General features: G+C 41.9%; 1 protein-coding gene across 1 annotated transcript in view; it reads right to left on the reverse strand.

Moving 5' to 3' along the window:
* Nucleotides 1–3,199: 3,199 nt before the first annotated feature.
* Nucleotides 3,200–21,005, reverse strand: part of xxylt1 (xyloside xylosyltransferase 1) — a 129,365-nt gene continuing 111,559 nt past the window's right edge. Inside the window, exon 4 of the mRNA XM_028795042.2 lies at nt 3,200–5,075. Coding sequence (XP_028650875.1) covers nt 4,679–5,075 — 397 coding nt within the window. The 3' untranslated portion in view covers nt 3,200–4,678. The remainder of the gene's footprint in view (nt 5,076–21,005) is intronic.

The following is a 21,005-nucleotide window of genomic DNA, read 5'->3' on the forward strand; positions in this document are numbered from 1 at the left end:
GTTCCTCCATGATGCCTGGAGCTTGTGCTCACCCGCATCGGCAGGAAACAGGACAGAGTGCTCAGTAAGGATTGGACTTTCCCTGATATGCATTTTCTTGTGGAACAAAACCCACTTCTGTGTTTGCATGTGTAGAAAATGAGCAGCATGTGACATTGAGAAAAAAAAAAAAACACACTGCACTCTTCTGCAGTGATGTGAACCAAGGCCATGCCATGTAATTCACATTAGTGGAGTGCTGTGAGTCACAGGCATTATGTGGCTGTGGAAACAACTCTGGGGATGTGCCTTCAGGTAGCTGCCATCTTTGCCTCCTCACCATGCTCTTGTTGAAGAACCTGTTTTAAAGTAATGTTGAATCAATGATCTTAAACACGTCAGTCACATCACCCCTTATTCTCTCCACTTTTTTAAACTGAAAAGGTTCAACTCCTTCAAAGCCTTTATTTAAGATTCAAGAACACTGAGACATACGTAAACAGTGGAAATTTGCCATGTTTTTGATAAGACGATGCCAAACTTCTAAAGCTGTCAAAGGAAGCTCCTACCGATGAAGGGTCTCAATTGCAGACTTTTTTTGTGCTCTATTGTAATTTCGAGGTAACTGATCTTGCATACATCAATATGAAGGTGTCCTCCTGCCATCTGCACAAGTCACCTTAACTTCATAAACTATGAAATTTTGTTTCCTTAACTATTTATGTTCAAAAACATGCCAGCATTTATACAATAAATGATGTCCGTCGTATGGAAATGGTGAAGACTTGGGACAAGGGTGAACCTTCAAAACGATGATCACCAAATCATCTACAATATATTCTATATTATCTATAATATATTCTATATGATGTCAAACATCCTCAGGCCTTTCTCAACTTACTGGAACTCTGGGTTTCCAAACTAACTTCTCTACACACCACTATAAAGGAGAGGGAACTGTGGGAGAGAAAAACAGAAAAAAATGACAAACTTGCCCAAACTGCATCCAGGTGATCCTCACAAGGTCTGAAAAGATCTCCCTATGGACAGTATCAGAAAAAAAAGCAGGGACAAAAAGTGTTGGGGACCACCCTGGTACCCTGTTTAATACACAAGGCAAAAGCAATGACAAATTTGTTATAAACCAAATAATGGAAGGATGCAAAATGGCAAGCTAATGCTTTTTTATGAATATGAGTGTCTGCTAGGGCAGCTCTGTACTATTTAGCACAGGTTTAAGACTGACTGCAGACCTCCTGTCGGACAATCTCATAAAAACCTATCAAGGAGAAACAAGTGGGCTGCCCCAGAATTGACTTCAGAGATCCTCTCATGCTTTGCTCTTCAGTCTGTGGACGAAAGAGAAGAAGTTAAGGACCCTGTAACCTCGACCATAGTGGGAACCATTTCTACCTTGTTAGGGCTCGTTTATACTTCACTCGCATCATGGATGCCATGCGTTCCCAGCATTCATTTGACGCGTCCTATGAGCAGGTCCTCACAAATTAACGTGACGTGTGCACGAGTTGCAGTACCAGCAAAAAGTGGAGGGGCGCAGTGTGCTAAAAGACGGAACGTGATGTCAGAGTCTCTGTTTATTATCTACATGTGACAGAAAGCCTCTATGCGGATCCTATGGGATCGATGTGTGGGCTTCGATGTTTGATGAATGGTTTGAGGTGGTGAAGCAAAATGCCGACATACAGATGCATTCGTGGTGCTTTTATATTTAAGTGTCACATACTGTATGTTACACTTTACAGATAAATCATTCATTTCATTTAAAAAATGAATACTGTTAATAATTACACACATGGGGGTGACACGGTGGCGGAGCAGTAGCACTGCTGTCTCGCAGGTAGTCACATCGCTGGTATTCCCTGCCTGGAGTTTACATATTTTCCTGCTGGGTTTCCACCGTCTGCTCCGGTTTCCTTCCAAAGATATGCAGATTTGGTGACACTAAAATGATGCCAGCGTGTACATGAGTGCTTGTGTTCACCTTGCGATGAGCTGATGCCCAGTCTAAGAATTGTTTCTGCCTCGTGCCCAATGTTTTCTGTAATGGACACATCCCTGGATTGATGGATTTAATCATTAAACATCCTTTACAGGGATATTGCAGTAAGGTGTCATTGGAATTTAATGGATCTTTCAGGCAATTCACAACACAGTGAAGCCGAACCTGTTCTCACTGTGATAATATCTTGCATTGCCACCTGGTGCATTCCTCCAGATTTACGTTAAGTATGCACACAAGTATAAACAGTAAAATGCTTGTGTAGCAGGAGCGTCCACTGGAGAAAGGGTCAAGTTGTGTGAAATATATACCTGGCCTTAGGGCCCCCCAGTGTCTTCACGTGCAACAGAAAATTCCAAAGTGGTCGGTCTGTGTGTCAGGTGTGACAGAAACTGAACTCTTAATTACAAAAGCTGTTATAAAGCAGGCTGTGGTCTGGAGGGACAGACGAATGACATATGGCAGTACCCTTATGAACAAAAAGGGACTGTCCGCCGAATCTGTAGCACTAGTGCCTCATACTACGAGATTACCATATACAAAACACACTAGCCAACAAATGAACAACCAAATGACTGAAAACTAAACAGAACTTTTACAATGGTCACGTCAAAGTCCCGGTTCAAGCTCTCAGAAATGTTCTGTTAAGACCTAAAAACAAGCCATTCTTGCTAGGAAATGAAAATGATGCAGACCAGAATGGAGAGGATTTGACAAGATGACCTACAGGACACATTTGGTCAGAGGAACCGAGGTTAAATATGGTACTACAGCTTACTAAATCTAGGAGGACATTGTTTTTTCACACAAGGCAACAGGATGACGCTTTGAGCAGCAAAGGTATCTGGTGTTCTGTTCACACTATTAGAATTTAGATTAAAAACACAATTACATGAACAATTGAAAAAAATAAAGATTCAGATCATTATTATTCATAGAATTTTAAGCAAGAAGCAAAGGCTCCTCTATGCTGAAGCAAAGGAATGGCAGAGCCCGACTCAAGAGTGAGGCTGGGAAGGGCTTTTTGGATTTAACTTCAGTGTCAAACAGAGAGAGTGGGGTGAATTCAGAACTTTTTGGAGGGAGGGACACAGAAAAGATGAAGAATGGGGACAAGTGCAGTGCTAGCTCCCTACATAACTGAGTAAGAGCAAGTCCTACAAAAGGATCAATGTGAGAAGGGCCAGGCACATTCAAGCCAAGTGCTCAACAATGACAACGACACACTTGCCAAAAAGACCAAAAACTTTAACTGTAGAAGGACATGCACACAGTAAGTATACCACAAGGTCTTGGCTCATTCTTGGTTTCATTTTTATTACAATTTTACAAATCAGTGCATAGTCCTGAAAAGACAAAAGAAACAGTCAATCTGAAGAAACAAAGAGACAATCGTTCATTCTGCTGATTTCCAAGTCTTTGCAGGCCTGACAGGCACTTGTCACTCACCCAAAACCCAGCTGGCAGCGCCCACTAGAGGGCAACTATACACTGACATCAGCTGGGTGCAACATGAACATTGACAACATGCTCAAAACTGAGACAGGTAGTCGCTTACATTCACATCCATCACTGCCTTGCTGTGATATATTTGGGGTGACAAAAAAGGAAGACTTAGTATTTTTATGTAAAGTTTTTGTTAGCTGGAATTAAATTCGGGCATGAAAAAAAAAGCCAGCCATAACAGTTAAACAACGGGCACAGAGCCTGAACACAATGGCTCCAAATCCTGGTCATCTGTGGTGAGCCTTCTGATGTTTAGCAAGTGAGAGCCCCTCTCAAAAAGTATCAAAGGCAAGACAAGAAGTAGTTATTCTTGTTTTTTGGTTAACCCTCTTACAAAAACACCCAGGAGATGGTATTTCAAATTTGTAAGATGTACACACTGACCCCCATGCTCATGTAAGGATCATGTGCCACATACTTCAAGGTTAGGGGGTAAGTGGTGGTCAGCCCGTTCCATGATGAGTACCCATGGTGAGGATGGATTGCCGTGTTACCAGGAGTCAGAGTGACACTTGTTTATGGAATGTGTCAAGAGAAGATAAGCAGAGTCACTGTAAGGAGTTATAGGTGGCAAAACAATAAAAAGGCTCTGGATGAGGGGGCATCCCTGACACTCATCACTCACGCTTTACATTCAAGGAAGGAAGGTGACAGGGTGAAGATAGGCTGACCACTTAAGAACTACAGGGGCTCTCACGTTTGGGCTCAACATGAGCACCCTAAAAGGCAGCTGTTAATGCGACAGTCTGTTCTTCATGTTGACCCAGGCTGGAGCACCCATTCTCTTTCAGTCAGAGTATAACACAGCCCCTCAAGTGGCATTCAACAACATTTAAGGTAACAGTTACATACACAACAGCCACTGTGAGGGAATTCTTACTCAGAACAAAATGTTTCAGCAAAATGATAAAATTTATGAAGGGTCAGAACAAAATGTGTGCCTTTCACACATCACACCACCTGAGGAGCCCTGGAATAGAATGGAGCATCCAGACCCTCAAGGCTGTAAACAGGCATAAGCCTGTAACTGGGAGCTACCATCCCACTCTGATACATTCAAAATGAAGCAGAGGGCAATCTGGGTAATAACTGGTGGGGGCAGGATGGACCCAGCCACTCTCTGCTCGAAGGTCTAGATGACACACCTCCACACCATCAGCCACAAGGTCCCCTTCAGTCTTCAGGGATGGCAGTATTGCAGTTGCCATGGTAAATCTTGACAGACTTCTCACAGTTGAAGTAGAGGTGAAAGACGTCTGCATAGCCGTGATCCCGCCACCAGGTGCACAGCTGCCTGTTCCAGGAGCAATCGAGCACATGAAAGAGGGATGGGTACTCCATGCCCACCATGGTGAAGAAGTCCTGATCCCCCAAGTGGCCATGAAAGTGATACTTGTCTGCCAAATGGCTTAGCAGCTTGGGCTCCAGAAGGGAGTTATAGAGCTCCGAGTGCCTCATTGCCTCCAGATCCAAGAGCATCACCCCACTGTTGAAGCCTGGTTGACCATCAGGTGGTGGGTCGCCCACTTTGGAGTTGGGGTTCTCCCGTCGGTACTGCCAGAACGTGTGCCTGAAAGCAGGAAAGACACAGAAAGAAAGATTAGAAAATGGACCAACATAGTGAGGGACAGGGAGAGCCTGCCACTGCCTAATATGGCAGCCTCACAGGGCACTTGGAAGACAACAGGGTCTTTACTCACTTGAAGCCATTTAGCTAAACTATGGCTATCTGACTCAAAGACCTGCAGTTTGTGTGTGAGGGGTGGGGACATGAATGAGTTTTCACTGCTGGCACCCAATCACAGTCCTACTCATCAGAAAACAAATGGAGAAAACAGTTTATAAAGCAGAAGAGTCTCCATCTTTAGTCAGTGGCTTTCTGTCACACAAGAACTGAAGGCCACTCCTGGCCCCAAAACTGTGTGGCTTTTGTTTCAGCACATTTCTCATGGTGTCAGGACATCCTTTCCAACCCACTCTGGACAATGCTGATTATTCTTTATCTGTTTTGGGAGCACGGTGCAGCCAAGATCAATAGTGGAGATAAAAAAAAAAAAATTAATAAAATCTATGGGATGCAAAGATGGCAGCTGGTTGTCATGGTTCTGTTGTCCACTGTTTAGCTATATAGAACTGCTCTGTCTTGTTCTTTAATCTTGTGGTGGCCTATGAGCACTGTGGGCAACATTGGTACCTCACAGGTTTTGTAACCAAATGGCTCAGGTGCTCTCATGGTAGAGTCTGGGTGCTCTACTTGTGATCCTGAGGGTCTGCTGGGAACTCCAGTTTCCCAAATATGGGTTGTTACACTGACAGGGCAACTGGAAACTGGCCTGGTACAAGGGAGCATCCTTAGGCAATGATTGGCATCCTAGTTATAGGTCTGGTTGCAGCTGTGCAGGCAAAACAGTTGGACTGGCACATGATGAAACCTCCATTATAGGGAAACCCAAAAAAAAGGACGGAGAAAAACCACCCTCAATCTGTAAGGCGCACCTCAGGTAAGCAGATTTGCGTTTTCTATTAGATAAAATGAATTGACATATTGGCTCCAGGCCACTGCAAAGGATTAAGCAGTCTTATAAAATGGTAAGGTATGGGGTGGCATGGTATTGTAAGCCATTCTTGTCTATTGTTGTGCTGGACAGTGTTAACATGTTTAATTGTTGGTTAGAAGTGCAAGAAACAATTTCGCTATACGCCTGTAATCCCACTACTACCACCACTATTACTTTCTCTGACCCAATAATGCAAGAATGAGTTTAAAAAATGGATCACTGGATGGGCCAATCATAGTACCACCCACCCATCAGGAACCAGATGGAGAAAGCAGAATGGTGGCCAGCTTTAGCCGTTGGCTTTCTTTCACACAAGAACCGAAGGCTTCTCCTTTATTTGCAATTTAAGAGACTCTGCTCAAAATGAACAAAGCCATCTTATCTACAAATTGAACTACTGTATTTATGGATTGATTTTTTTTTGCAAAGGATCTTGCAATGTGCTTGCTAAGGCTTGATACTTTTACAAAAGGAGTTTGCTATTAAGAACGTAAAGAGAGCCAGAGGTCCAGCTGCAGGATAAGGCAAATCATCCCAGGGTTGGCACAGGTGGGTGGGTGTGTAACATTTTTGTGACTTGTTATAATGCAGACACAGCATTAGTGAGCCCTCATTATTACATCTCCAGGGCTCATTCAAGGAAACATTGAGCCAGCAGAAACGAGGATCCCAGCAGGCACTCATCATCACAAATTGTGGAAACACAAAACACACGCACACTTTCCACTGCAGGATGAGCACCTGCTCTTGTATTCACATCTACAAAGCACCACACCAAAGCTGCTCGGTGCATTCTCTTGAGCATTAAGCAACAAAGGAAATCTGACAAACCTGGAAAAGACTCACCTTAGATTTAGTAATATTGGTTTCTCAGACACATGCAATTTTTCTAACAGACTGGAACCAAACATGCAGTTTTTAGTACTGGTGCCTCACAGCTCCAAGAGTTAGGACTTGAAACCCGGCAGTCTGGTCAGTGTTTTCTTACAGTTTACATATCCCCCCCTTTGTAAATGCATGAGTTTTCCACAAGGTCTTCACACATTCTGTCTGGTTTAAGTTAACTGGGGATTCTAAAGTGGCCATGTATGAGTGAGCCCAGTAATGGACTGGCGCCCCATCCAGAGTTAGCACCTTCCTTGTGCTTCATGCTGTATATGGCCTTGTAATGGAACAAACACGATCTGGAATGGGGTAAATACAATTATAAAAAAAAAGGTTGAATTAGTGTAAGCTGTCCTAATTTGGTTTGTTTAGAAGAAATATGATGATTTACTTCAAGAGGTAGAAGTACATAAGAACCAAGAATAGTTGTGTCAAATATTTGAAATATTAAAATGTGTGCTTCAGTTAAAATGTTGAAAGTCTAAATATCCTCAGATTTAATAGGCAAAGGTAAGCCAAAAGTGAAAATATAGCGCCCAAACTGTGCAGTCTTCAAGGCAGTTGCTATACAGATATCGAGTTGAGTTGTCACAAATAATATATACCATGAATGTGAAAAAACAACTTTGACTTGAAAAATACCAAATCTATCCTTTAGTTCAATTCAGAGGCACACACTGCTGGAGCCTGTCTCGGCAGAGCCAGGTCATGGCAGGAGACAGCCCTGGACAGGACACCAGTTGTTTGCAGAGCCTGCTGACACATCCACACTCATATAGGATCAGTTTAGTTTAGCCAGGTAGCATAACACACTAATCTACAGGATGTCGAGAAGCAGCAGCAAACCCAAATAGACTGAGGGACATCAAGAAAGCACAAGTGGAACTGTAAGGCAGCAGCAGCACTAACCACTACAACACCATCCTGCCTGACAACTGTTTGTTGTCCTTTTTAATACTGAAAATGTGCCGTATACTATGAGGACTGTTGCTTAACACACTGTTTGTCTGCAGCAAAGTCCGTGCCTCTCTACCTGTTCAATGATGTTTGCATAGTGTGGTCAGTCAACAAGGTGTGTGTTCTGCTTTGAAAAGGCAAAACAAAAAATCTATCTATAGCTGTGCCATGTACCCACCCTGGTGAGGGCTGTGGTGGTAGAATGCCAACTTAATCCTACAACTCTGGCCTCTTTCAGTCCAGAAAATCATCTTCCTAGACTGCTAAGATCTCCATCCTAGAAACGCTGCAGAAGGACCTCATTTTTGCACACATAGTCCCATTCTTGAAGCTGCTATCCACAACGTGTTACCACAGGTGAAGACAGGGATGCAGACTATTTGGGCCTTTGCTTATTACAAAGTCATGACAGTCCAGCTGCTGACGCTGCACCAATTAGTGGGTCAGGCTCATAGTCATCTTTAGACTCGTTTGGGAAAAAGATCCCGATGTACTTGAACTCCTTCACACTTCTCCCTAAGTTGACATAAGAAAGTTATTCATCTCTGGAGGAGACCACAATTTCAAACTGGAGGCATAAATTCTTATCCTGACCACCTCACACTCCAGTCGACGTAGACATTCACAACCTGATAAGCCATCATTTGAAAATGTACAGACACACTTTGATACTCCAAACTAGAGGAAACAAGAGGCAACCTTGGGTAGCCCTCCACAATAATATTAAACAGGATTAACATAATGCCACATATTGTTTAATTTATATTTATTTGCTTAGCGGACGTTACAAAACAGCACAACATAATTGAGTAAACATCAGTCTGGGGGAAACAAGCATTATAGGACAAGGTCACAAAATTGACCGTAACAAACTGAGAGTGCACTACAAAATATATGGCAGTTCTGCTCCTAGGCTACAAAACCTAACAGCTAATATCAGCTAGACAGAAACTCAGCAAACAAGAGAGTCTTCAGATGCTTCTTAAACTCATTGAGGATGTCAGCAGCTTGGATAGAGGTGGGCAACTTGCTCCACCAGCTAGGAGTGACACATGAAGAGTTTGGACTGAGATTTAATGCCATGCAAAGGTTTCATGACCAGACGCCATTCACTAGCAGATCTGAGTGGCCGAAAAGGCACACAGAACCTCACAAGTGTATCTAGATATATACCTGTAGGTACTGACCCACTGACTACTACTGTAGGTAACAATCAAGGATTTGAAATTAATACATGCCGCTACGGGAAGTCAATATAGTGATCTTAAAAGAGAAGTGATATGTGCCTGCCTCGGCTGGTTGAACACCAAATGGGCTGCTGCATTTTGAATCATCTGCAGTGGCTTGGTGACACATGCTGGTACTCCTGCCAGCAGAGAGCTGCAGTAGCCCAGATATGACAGGACCAAACCCTGGACTAGGAATTGTGCTGCATACTCTGTCAGATATGGTCTGATTTTGAGGATATTTTACAGAGTGAACTTGCAAGACTGAGAAACCATAACAACATGATCTCTAAAGGACAGCAGGTCATTGATCATTACCCCAAGGTTATATACCAACATAAGCTGAACAGATATAGGGTGCTAGATAGAGATGAGGTGCTGAATAAATGGATGAACTGGGATAACAAGATGGTCCGTCTTTATGAAGGTGAGATGGAGATGGTGTTCCTTCATCCAGGTTGCAATATAAGCAAGACATTCAGAGATTCTAGCTGATACCGTGTGGCCCTCTGGAGGAAACGACTGGTATAGTTGCATATAATCAGCATGGCATGAGTAAGAAAAACCACAGAACTTGATAAAGTGGCTTAATGAGATGGTGTATACAGAGAAGAGGAGAGGGCACAGCACCAGTTCTTGGGGCACCACCGTAACATCTCTCCACACTAGGACACACAGTAGGATCTGCCCAAGACTGCCAGAGGGCAGTCCCAGTCATGCCAAGGTCAGAGAAGCTGGCACAAAGGATCTGGTGGTTGATCCTGTTAAAGGCAGAGGAGAGATCTAGCAGGATAAGGATAGAAGACATGTTGGTAGCAATAGCCTGCTGTAATGTATTGACAACAGTAAAAAGATGTTTCTGTTGAATGACCCTTCTTGAAGCCTGACTGATTAGGACCAAGCAGTCAGATCTGTAGAAGAAAGGTGGAGACTTGGTTAGAGAGTGTATGTTCTAGTGTTGGATAGAAAGGTAAGGAGACACACTGGTCTGTAATTACCTACTTGAGACGGGTCAAGAGTAGAATTCTTAAGAAGAGGAGTTATTAGGGTGTGTTTGAAGAATGTAGGAAAAGTTACTGTGCTACATGAGGTTCTCCTGGACTTCTGTATCGCAGAAATATAAAATGGTGGAGGAGCCCCAGTACAGAGTGGTATATAAAAAATGAGCCCAGTCTTACTGTTGATGCCATTAACAGTTTTATTATAAAAGAACAACAAATGTCATACTGTCACACTTATGATTTGTTAGTATTACTAGAAAATGTTAAAGAATGTTAATGACCGCTTTTAAACCACCAGTGTAAAAGTCTGTGTGCCATAACATATTTATGAAAATGGACCTCAACCCAGCTGTTGTGATAACTGTCTTGTCAACTTAGGTCAGAGTCACACTATACCACTTCAAGTTAGGGACCATATGTCATGCTTAAAGGCTCCAGTTGCTGGATCTCGCAGGCTTGAAGATGTCAGACTGCAGAACTATGAATCACAGGGGATAACGAATTACATGACTCCCTTGCGACTTCTCGTCAAAATTTCAAATCTCCTATTACTCTACAAATTTATCAGAAGGGTAACATATCTTGGCAGCCAATCAATATGGAGCATCTTTTTTCTTTCTCCACTCGGTCATGGTAAGTCCTAGACAAGACATCAAATAGACATTTGTGCTGGTACCAAAGTTCCATCAGCCTCTTCTCTGTTTGCACAGTCCAGGACACCCAGTTTCCCTCATTTTTTTAGGCCACCATTACTCTCTTCTCTTCTTTTTCTTGTAGATCTGTTGAGCTTTTCTTTTGGTAGCCATTGTACTCACTCCACTTTTATCAGAGTACTCAATGCTTGCCAGCCGCCTGTGACACACATTTATAATTTGCTATAAGATCAAACCTGTTTGATTTTGCCATGGATAGTTGAGGTGCTGTGAGTTGATGGAGACGTCTCTATATACAACTAGTGGTCACAAGCGCACGCTGCAGTGGTCTATGGCATGCGAAGATTACGAAAAATTAATGCAACAACTGAAAAATCAATGAAAGTTTCACATAGCCAAATAGTGGCTTTACCTCTTTTCATATGACCTGCAATGCCAGCAGCAACCTCTGGAGTGCAGACTAAGGGGTTTCTTGGTTTCAGTGCATTGCTCAAAGAACCAATACTACAGTACACCACTTTTCACTAGCTGCTGAATTATGCATTTTGTAGTAGCACTTCCAAAAGAATACTGTCAGCTTTCAAGAGCCTGTGTGCACATAAATCTCCACAACTGTAATACATCGTTTCCTCTGAATACAGTGTCTCTGCTCTTCGGCAAGCTTCTAGATAAGAGAATTACCAAAAAAAAAAAAAAAAAAAAAACACCAGTGGAAAGTCTCATTCGCTTCACCTGGCTATGTATGCTGCTGCTAAAATGAAGTTGGAGCTCCTTATCATGTGGTGGGCTATAGTTTTGTGTGCCACCTTGTATATTGTACTGGGGCACTGTAAAACCCTCAGTCAACTCACGGAACTCCCAATACGGTAAAGGTAGTCTCCTGTTTATCTCATTCTTCTTTATGACTGATCCTGCCCCTGTCCAAAATCATAATGGTTATCACTATCAGAGTACCATTCACATTATGTACAGTACACTATGATGAATACTGTTGACTTTAGCCCTCTTCGGGCAGGATTACTTTTACTCCAGGAGGTGGGAAAAAGTCTGTGCTTGAAGTGGGCCGGTATGCAGCAGTACACAGACCAGCATTTCACAATTCTTGCCTTATGAGCACCAGTAGTTAACATATTTGTACTGTTGTGTACCGTCAGCTTGGACCACATTAGCAACCATTATTTATAACTTCAATATGTCCATTCAAACCTCAAAGGGGACCGCTACCCCTCGTTTTTGAGATTATTATATTATCAGCATGCCTCAGACCTCCGAGGGGATACCCCATCGCCATGTTATTCAGGCTGCACCACAAGGAACACTGGCAGTTCTTTCTGCTCACTTCAGGCACTGGTTAAAATAATTCTTACTGGATGAACTCTGTAATAGTCTTGTCTGAACCACTGAAATGAGAGAAATCCAGCGACATGTCAAATTGCATGGAGTGATTTAAGATGGGTTTATTTTTCTTTACAGACTTTTTATAGAAGGTAAAAGGCCCTGTAATTTTTGTTGAGACATGAATGTGCAGTCTGTAAAAAGTTACTGACATGAGTGATTCAGACAAGACTAAAATGACAGAGGTCCTCTGGTGACAATGACTTTAACCACCTGCCAGTGTAAACTGAATCCTGTCTGAATATGGCTTGTAGGTGGCACACGGGATGGTTGGGCATCCTGGCCAGGAACCAGGGAGATCCCTTACCTGGACAGGAAGCCACGAGGGAAGCCTGGGCAAGAAAGAGAAGGAGGTCGAACCTGGACTTGGCGGCCCTAATGGATGGATTGACATCCCAAACAAAACTGTTAGTTCCTTACCCGGGTGGGAAGCCCCAAATAAATGGACAGGCATCCCAACCGAACAGGGGCTTAATACCTTCCCTGACCAGGAAAAAAAAAAAAAAAAGAGGACAGGAAATAACTAACTGTCTTCGGGGGATGTTTAATCCCCCCAGGCATTAGATGGCAGCAGCCCTACATATCGACGCCCATTCGGGAAACAACAGGGAATGCCAGGGAGTGAATAGTCTGGCAGTGCAACCCTGCTGGGGTCCATAGGTGCCACAAGGGGGCGCTACAGGGAGATGCTCTCCTCAATTCACAGGACTTCTGTATGACCCGCACTTCCGGGTCCTCAATAAAAAGGGTCACAGCCCCTTGTCCAGCAAAGTCAGAGCTGGGAGGATGGAAGGCAACACTCAACTGGAGGTGGGTAGTGTGGTGGTGAGAAGAGAGGTGATTTGTGGGGATAGTACTTTGAAGAGAAAGAGAGAGAGAGAGAGAGAGAGAGAGAGACAGACATTGCTTAGGGCTTGTCAACGTTTGGAGATATTTTTGGTTAGTAAACCATCCTTTATTTGAAACTGGGATTGCACTTGTGTGATCATGTTTGGGTTTGGGGCTTGCTGATGGCCCAGTTCCATCACAGGCTTTAGTGGAAACAAATAGCAATGCAAACTTTTAATTCTAATTTGATTTCGATAAAACCATTGACTAAGTAAAATTAATGTGACCAGAAAGTACTACTTTACTTAAAAGCAATAAAATACACACATCTTCAACTAAAAATAAACAAAACATATAATATACTTACAATGAAAGAAAATTGAACCATATTGCAATTATTAAATCCTTAGGCCATGATAGTTCTAAGTTCTAACTGTACTTCATAATTTCAGGACAAAAGCATCCTTTCTCCATGAGGATCATTTCCTAGATAAGTAGCATGAAGGAAAGTTAAAAACATGAAGACCAAATAGCATTTCTGAAAATTCAAAAGGTTTAGTTTAGTAGGGGAAGGCAAGCAATATCATTTAGGCCTCTGAGCATCATTGCACCTTGACCCTGCTTGGAAATGCATCTTCATAAAATTTCTGCAAACTATAAGGCTGACAAATATTGGCAAGAGCTCTGCGCATCAATGGGTCTATATGGATGAGTGTCAAATAATTTCAGGTAAAATTTTTCAGGTAACAAGCAACAGATCAACAGAGATCAGGTGATAAAAAGGACTTGTTTGTGTCATGTTGCGACTTTCATTGTCCTGAAATGTGACATTAAGTTGACTGAACACTCTGAAGTACGAGTGTGCCCAGTGATACGCACAGATCAGAAAACAAACACACGGGTAAAGCTGGTCATCTCAATGCTGTACATTTTGCATTACATTTATCTGTACAGCTCTCAGACCCAAGATGTGGTGAAGAATGCAATATAAAAATAAATCTGTACAGACACAACAAGTCAATAAAAGGGTATTTCTGCACTCATGTGACCTTTCAGAAAATCAAGCAATCATTTAGGCATCCCCACACAAGGCACGCATGCACTTTCACAGCTCTGTTTAATCATCCATGTATTAATATTTATATTAAAGCTCCCAGAACACACACAACATAATCAAAGCCACACTCTTTCCAGCATTCCATGTGCACTTTTTTTTTTTTTCTCTTCTTAAGTCAAATGAAATCAGTGCACAGTGCTGTTCAAGGAGGTTCTGCTGGGAAGCAGTTGACTGGGACTGCAGTGCTTTGCCAAACTGAAAACATGAGTAGCCAGTTACAGGCAAATGGAATGTTTTGCGTAAGCGGCCCAATATGCACATCATTGGAAAATAAAATATCACGTAAGCACAGAAAAAGGTACACTCTGCGGAGGCTTTGCTGTTTGCGTAGTGCAGTTAAATGGGAGCTGTCAACACAGTAAATTAAAACAAGACGGCATGCGCCACAGAGACAGAGACGTACACACTTTCCCAAACAGCCCCCCGCTGCAGTTTAAGAGAAACATTCATCTTTCCCATTCTAATTTATTAAAGGGAACACATAATTAAGAATGAGCGCATGAACAAGGGGCTCTCGAGCTGCTGTCTCTAGAGAGGGTTTGATGGGGGGGATTTGCTGACATGCAGCAACAACCAAGAGACAAAGTGTCTTCTTCTCTTACACTCAGAGCTAATCTCCGTCTTATCTGTAAGCAGTGTGAGCTGAGGAATGCTGTCAATACGGCTCTTTCTTTTCATTTCAGATGCAAAGCTTTGCAAGAGCTTAACCAAGAAAAATCTCTTTGTGAGATCTCTATTTTTGGTAATCATAAAATGCTAAAAGCAGCAACTTGCACCTGAGAGGGCTTTCTTTGTGTGTTTTGTTCCCTCTATTTGTGCACGAACTGTGGCACAGCTCAGGTTAAAAATCCCTTGAAGCTAACATTGATCCACTTCTGATTAGGCTGCTTGAAGTAATAAAGAGGATAAGAATGTAAAGTTTACTGACACCCACCAAAACAGCCTAGCGTATGCTTCTCAGTTTACTTGTGGGCAGCTGCTATAATGGATTTAAAAAAAGAAGAAGAAAAACAGAGAAGAACAAAATAAATAGAACTGTTAACAAGAAAAGAAAGCCAAATTGAAGACAAAAAGCTATATAAAAAAGCTACTGCATATATAAATGTTAGAGGGCTAAGAAAGGAAGAACACCAAGTTAGACACAGTGCTTATCAACACATAATTCATAGTTTGCGGCTCCTTTGTGGAGAGAAACCACAATATGCAGGCAAACATTAGGCGGTTTGGGCTCATGCCACTCCTGAAGAGTGGTGGGCAGGCAACACAAGCTTGGCATAGCAAAGCTTCAGTGTTTACTGTTAGCCAATTAGCAGTAAAGCGGTAAGACTCCGAATCGGACAAGCTGATTTATGCCACCTCGTGTTGGCTCTGAAGTATGCTGCTGGGGTTTAACATCAATGGAGAAGATGTGACAATCTGAGCGCACGACTTCTGCTTTAAGTGTCCTGTTCCTTTTGGTAAACACGAGCTTCTGTCCTGTAGTAGACACAGTGAAGGCACAAGAATAATAATAAAAAAAAAAAGGTCACAGCATCACAGCTTAGGACACAGTGATGAGGTACGTTTATAATACAAAGAAGACATTTTAAATATATTGTTACATATGGTAATGGAATCACTGTGGGAACAGCCTCCTGAAGGCACAGATCACACACTGCCAACCCAGCCTTGGACTTTATAATGGACAGCTTCACAATTGCACGCAGACAGAGTTTTTATTTATTCCCCAAATTTTTATTTTCTGCAAAGCAACCAGATGACCCAAACAACTATGGCCACAACTGAAGTTAACCTGACAACCGGGACACAAACATTTACTCCATCAGGCAGAATAGGACTAACTTTAAAAAAATCACAGATAAAACCTCAACAACAAAATTAAAGCCATATTTAAAAGATACTCTAAAGAGCCTTAACTTCTGTGGCAGTATGAAATGGAACGAGTAAGGAATTCACCTGCTTAGTTATTTCACACATACTGTAGTTATATTAATATTTGTTTTTTTTATAAAATAATACAATTTGCAAAATATTTCACAGAAACTTAAAGCAATAAACTAAAATACAGTTTGTAAAGAGCAATGCCATGTAGCAGAACAACTGGGGTTGGGACCTGGTCATGACAGGAGGGCAGTGGGGCTCAGATAATTGTCAGAGAGGTTTCTCCGCTACTAACATCCAAAAGTCTCGGTGCACAGCCACCAGTGAGCCTTCTTACGGATCCTAGCTCGGTTCGTCTCACAGAGTTGGAGAAGGTGAAGCAGATGGTGTTGCCTCTGACCCCTAGTGAGGCGTAAAGTGGCAATGAACAAGGTTGATGAGACTGCGTGGAGCTGTATGGGGAAAGCCATGCAAAATCGTGGTGTTGTAGGATCGCTGAGGAAGGAAATAGCACACAGCAGGAGCCCCAAGACATCCACCATATTCCTCCTATGCTAAATCTACCTAGAATAACAAACTTTCTCATAACAAACTAAAACCCTGGAACACATCTACTTTGTTAACAGAGGTAATCTGTGACAATGCAATTGCCCCAAGAATTTTGCAATGCATGTATTTGTGTGAGAAGTGGACTTAAAGGGGAACTGCAGAGTTGACCCTGAACCCAAATAAGACACACAGGATCAAAAGTACCAACAAATACCCATTTTATTAATAACAGAAGAACTTTTAGCAGGGAAAGTATAGGACACACAAAAGGGTATAGAGCTACAGCCACGGGGTCTCCAACAACCCCAAGCGGTGGCTAGTGCACTTACTCACTGCAAGTCATAGTTCTCAGTTTACCTTTTGGAAACAAAGCACACTTCTTTGCCAAGTCTTGTGTTTCTTCTACCCACTAGGTGAACTCTTGTTGACCACTTCCACTGGGCTGAACAGGGCTATTAAGTATGCCTTATAATCATGAGGAACCTGTGACAAGTATAACTCAATGTACTGGTGTTCAGTACATGCTCCCCTCACCACACAGGTGTACTGGGAAGGACAGAACAGGTGGTCCTCCATAGTTTTCTTGTGTGACTAAACTAAAATGCATTGCCTTGAAGAGGCTTGGGTAACAGCAACAACATTAATGATACTGTTTTTATCCCTTTCCAGATCTTGGGCTACCCAGGACTGTAGTGGTAACAATCCCTGCTGGTTACTGATGCCAACACCTCCAATTACTGTATAGAGTGTAACCAGATGTATGCAACTAAGAAAGTACTTTTCTGTATACAACATTTGTATTTTTTAAGCAGGGACTAATATAAATTTTTCACTTGATTCCTTGGTGGTGTTGGTGTGAGAAGGAATCACAACTCTCCAAGGCATAAAATTACTACTGCCTCATTATAAACTGTTTGAATAAATGTCAACACACTATTAATTTTACTCACTTAAAAGCACCATCCTCTGCTCTTTTCTCATCACATTTTGCTTCATTCTCTTCTATCATGGCTTGGCTCCATCAGTTAATTTCCCCCCCAACCCCCCATTTTCTTAACTTCAAAAAGCACTTAACGCTGATCACTGTTTGGTGTTTTGAACTTAATAATGATATGCAGGAGGACAACAGTATTAGCTTTATTAAAACTATAAGGCTATGCATGCATTAAAAAAATGTAATTGGTTTATCTCAGCCTTATTGCGGTGATGTGGTATATACAGTAAAATGAAGCGCATCACACTGCCACTGTCCAGCTCCCCGAATCTTGCTTCACAGATTATGACAACTATAACCTCACAATAGGTGGTGATAATCAAAAAAGCAGAGATTCCTTTTGAATACGCTGTGCTTTGCATGCGAGTTTGCAATAGTAAAACTTACTAAAAACAAGTACTTGGGTGTGGGAGTTTCTAAAGGGTGGGGTATAAAAGAAAGAGAGATTGTTCTTTAAGGGTTTGGCACTGCACACACTGGTTTTGGCAACGCATTTCTCAGAATAGAGCCCAGAATAAAATAAACTGGGATGGAGGAGAGGGTCTTTTGTAAATGCAACTTGCACTTGCTAAATTAGTCTTTTTTGAGCTTTGCCAAACTTTGTTGGTTTCACTTAACGTCTGCAGATGGCCTTCATTTGCATAAAACAGCACACCCCATTTTTTTGTGTGATCACTGTAAGCGCCGTGGTGAAAAAGGGGACACGGTGCATAAACTTCTAACTTGCCAAAGATTTAATAACAACAGATAATAAAAAAAAACAAAAAAAAAAAACAAAAAAAAAAAACGTGTTGGCTAATTTTGTTTATCTGTCAAGGCATTTTGGAAATTTTGGGATATTTAGTTATTCTATTGATATTTTTAATATTGTTATTAAACTATTAAAACTATAAGTTTTAATTCCGATATATCGAAATGGTATTTGTAAAGTCCACTTCTGGGTTCAAAAACAGCCAAAATGAAATAGCTCTCTCAAGAATCGTGTTAGTCTAATTTTGTTTTGGCAGAAAGAAAGTTATTAAATACAACAAATTAGTAACTGACACCTTTGCATTAAATCTTAAGTTTCTTGCTTTCTTGAGAGAAGAGGGCAAACTGGATCTGATTAGGACAGAAAAAGAAGGGGAAGGCCCAGGTGAATACTTGCATAAGTGGATAAGGACATCACAGTTTGTGGTTTAAGAAACAAACACCTGACAGGTCCTCAATTGGCTTCTTCCTTAAATATATGTCCAAAACAGGTGTCATCTGCACCAGAGAAAAGACAACTTCAGAATGCTGACCATAATACACTTTTCCAGTCATCTTCAGTGCAGTGTCTGTGTTCTTTTGCCCATTTTTAATCTTGTCTTTTTATTTGCCAGTTGCAGGTACGGCTTTTTCTTTTGAAACTCTGCCTCTTAGGCCAGCACCAGCATCCCAGAATTGTCAGGCTGGCTGCTAAAAAATGGGGCTTTGCAGTCATGTGAATAATAAATTAAAAACTAGTTATATAATACAGCAATAGCCATTAGCATCACTAATAATATCTTAGATGTACTTTTAAATCAATTTAATGGTATCTTCAATAAAAAGGAATCAGTTTCTGTCAAAAACACGAAAATGTCTGGGTGTGTCCAGACTTTACACTGGTAGTGTACACTCCTGTGTATATATGTGGGTATACGTGATCAGCCACAGCATTAAAACCACTGACAGGTGAAGTGAATAACTGATTATCTTGTTACAATGGCACCTGCCAAGGAGTGGAATATATTAGGCAGCAAGTGAACTGTCAGTTCTTAAAGGTGATGTGATGAAAGCAGGAAAAATGGACAAGTGTAAGGATCTGACAAATTGTGATAGCTAGATGTCTGGGTCAGAGCATTTCCAAAACAGCAGGTCTTATGGGGTGTTCCCAGTATGGAGTGGTTAGTACCATCCAAAAGTGGTCCAAAAACAACCAAAAACAGAATCAATGATGCACATGAAAGGAAAAGTCTAGTCCATCTGGTCCAATCCCACAGAACAGCTACTATAGTACAAATTGCTGAAAAATGTAATGGTGGCCATAAGATAAATATGCTTTAGAACACACCGTATACCTCAGCTTGCTGCACAGTACCAGACAGTCAAAGTGCCTATGCTGACCTCAGTCCACTACTGAAAGTGCCTACAATATGAGCATCAGGACTGGACCATGGTGCAATGCAAGAAAGTGGCCTGGTCTGATGAATCATGTTTTCTTTTAGATCATGTGGACGACCAGTTGCGTGTTCGTCATCTACCTGTTGAACAGATGGCAGCAGGATACACTATAGGAAGAAGACAAGCTGGTGAGATTTTCTGTGTAATGTTCTGCTAGGAAACCTTGGGTCCTGGCCTTCAGATGCATGGTATTTTGACATGTACCACCTACCTAAAGATTGTTACAGACCATGTACACACCTTAATGGCAACGTTATTCCCAGATAGCAGTGGTCTCTTTCAGCAGAATAATGCTTCCTGCCACAATGCAAAATTGTTCCAGAATGGCTGAGGAACAAGACCAAAAGGGTTCAAGGTGTTGACATGGCCTGCAAATCCCCCAGATCTCAATGTGTTTGAACATTTGTGAGATGTGCTGGAAAAACAAGTCCTTTCTGTGGAGGCCCCAACCCACAACTTAAAGGACTTAAAGGATCTGCTGCTAACAACTAGATGTCATTTACAATATACCTTCTGAAGTCCATGCCTCGATGGGTCACAGATGTTTTGGCAGCACTTTGAGACCGCCTTAATACTAGACAGGTGGTTTTAATGTTGCGGTGCATTTATATGCTTACTTGTACTTTTGCATACATTCTAAAAGCTAGAAGGAAGTTCAATCAAAATAATACAGCTATGACTGAAAAATCATTTGCACGCCCAGCTCTTGAGTATTTATGTAACCTGCCCCTGTGAATTAATGCCTGTTCACTAAAAATATAGACAAATAACATCAACAGGAAATAAAAAGGCGAAGCAGTAATAAACAACAGAGGCCCAAAAGGTCTTGGCAGCTGTGACTATTTACATATTATCTGGGGAGTTTATACTATGGATTCAGGTGTCCCAGGCTGGGTCTCTATTCTGCTGGTACTCCTTTTCTTGTACCCAACACCAGGAGATAACACACAAACACACACACATTTGGTGAGAAAGCAACAACTATTTTAGGTTAGGTCAACTGACTTAATGCCATCTAACACTGTCTTTTGTGGTTTGCAGTTGGTCTGACCATACCAGGGCAAACCCCTAAATATTAGGTGGTGCGGCTCAATCATTTGTGTGCCAACCAACATAACAGAAAACTTTTTCACTCGCCTCCCAATCTATCTCTTTCTTGCACCAATTTCTGGCCATACTACCACCCTGTCAGCTGAGCCTTTGCACCAAATTACCAACAGGAGAAGCTTTTAAAACCCACCTAGCTCCAGAATAACCAGAACACTCTCT

The sequence above is a fragment of the Erpetoichthys calabaricus genome, chromosome 2, assembly GCF_900747795.2.
Source record: "Erpetoichthys calabaricus chromosome 2, fErpCal1.3, whole genome shotgun sequence".
Lineage (NCBI taxonomy): Eukaryota > Metazoa > Chordata > Cladistia > Polypteriformes > Polypteridae > Erpetoichthys > Erpetoichthys calabaricus.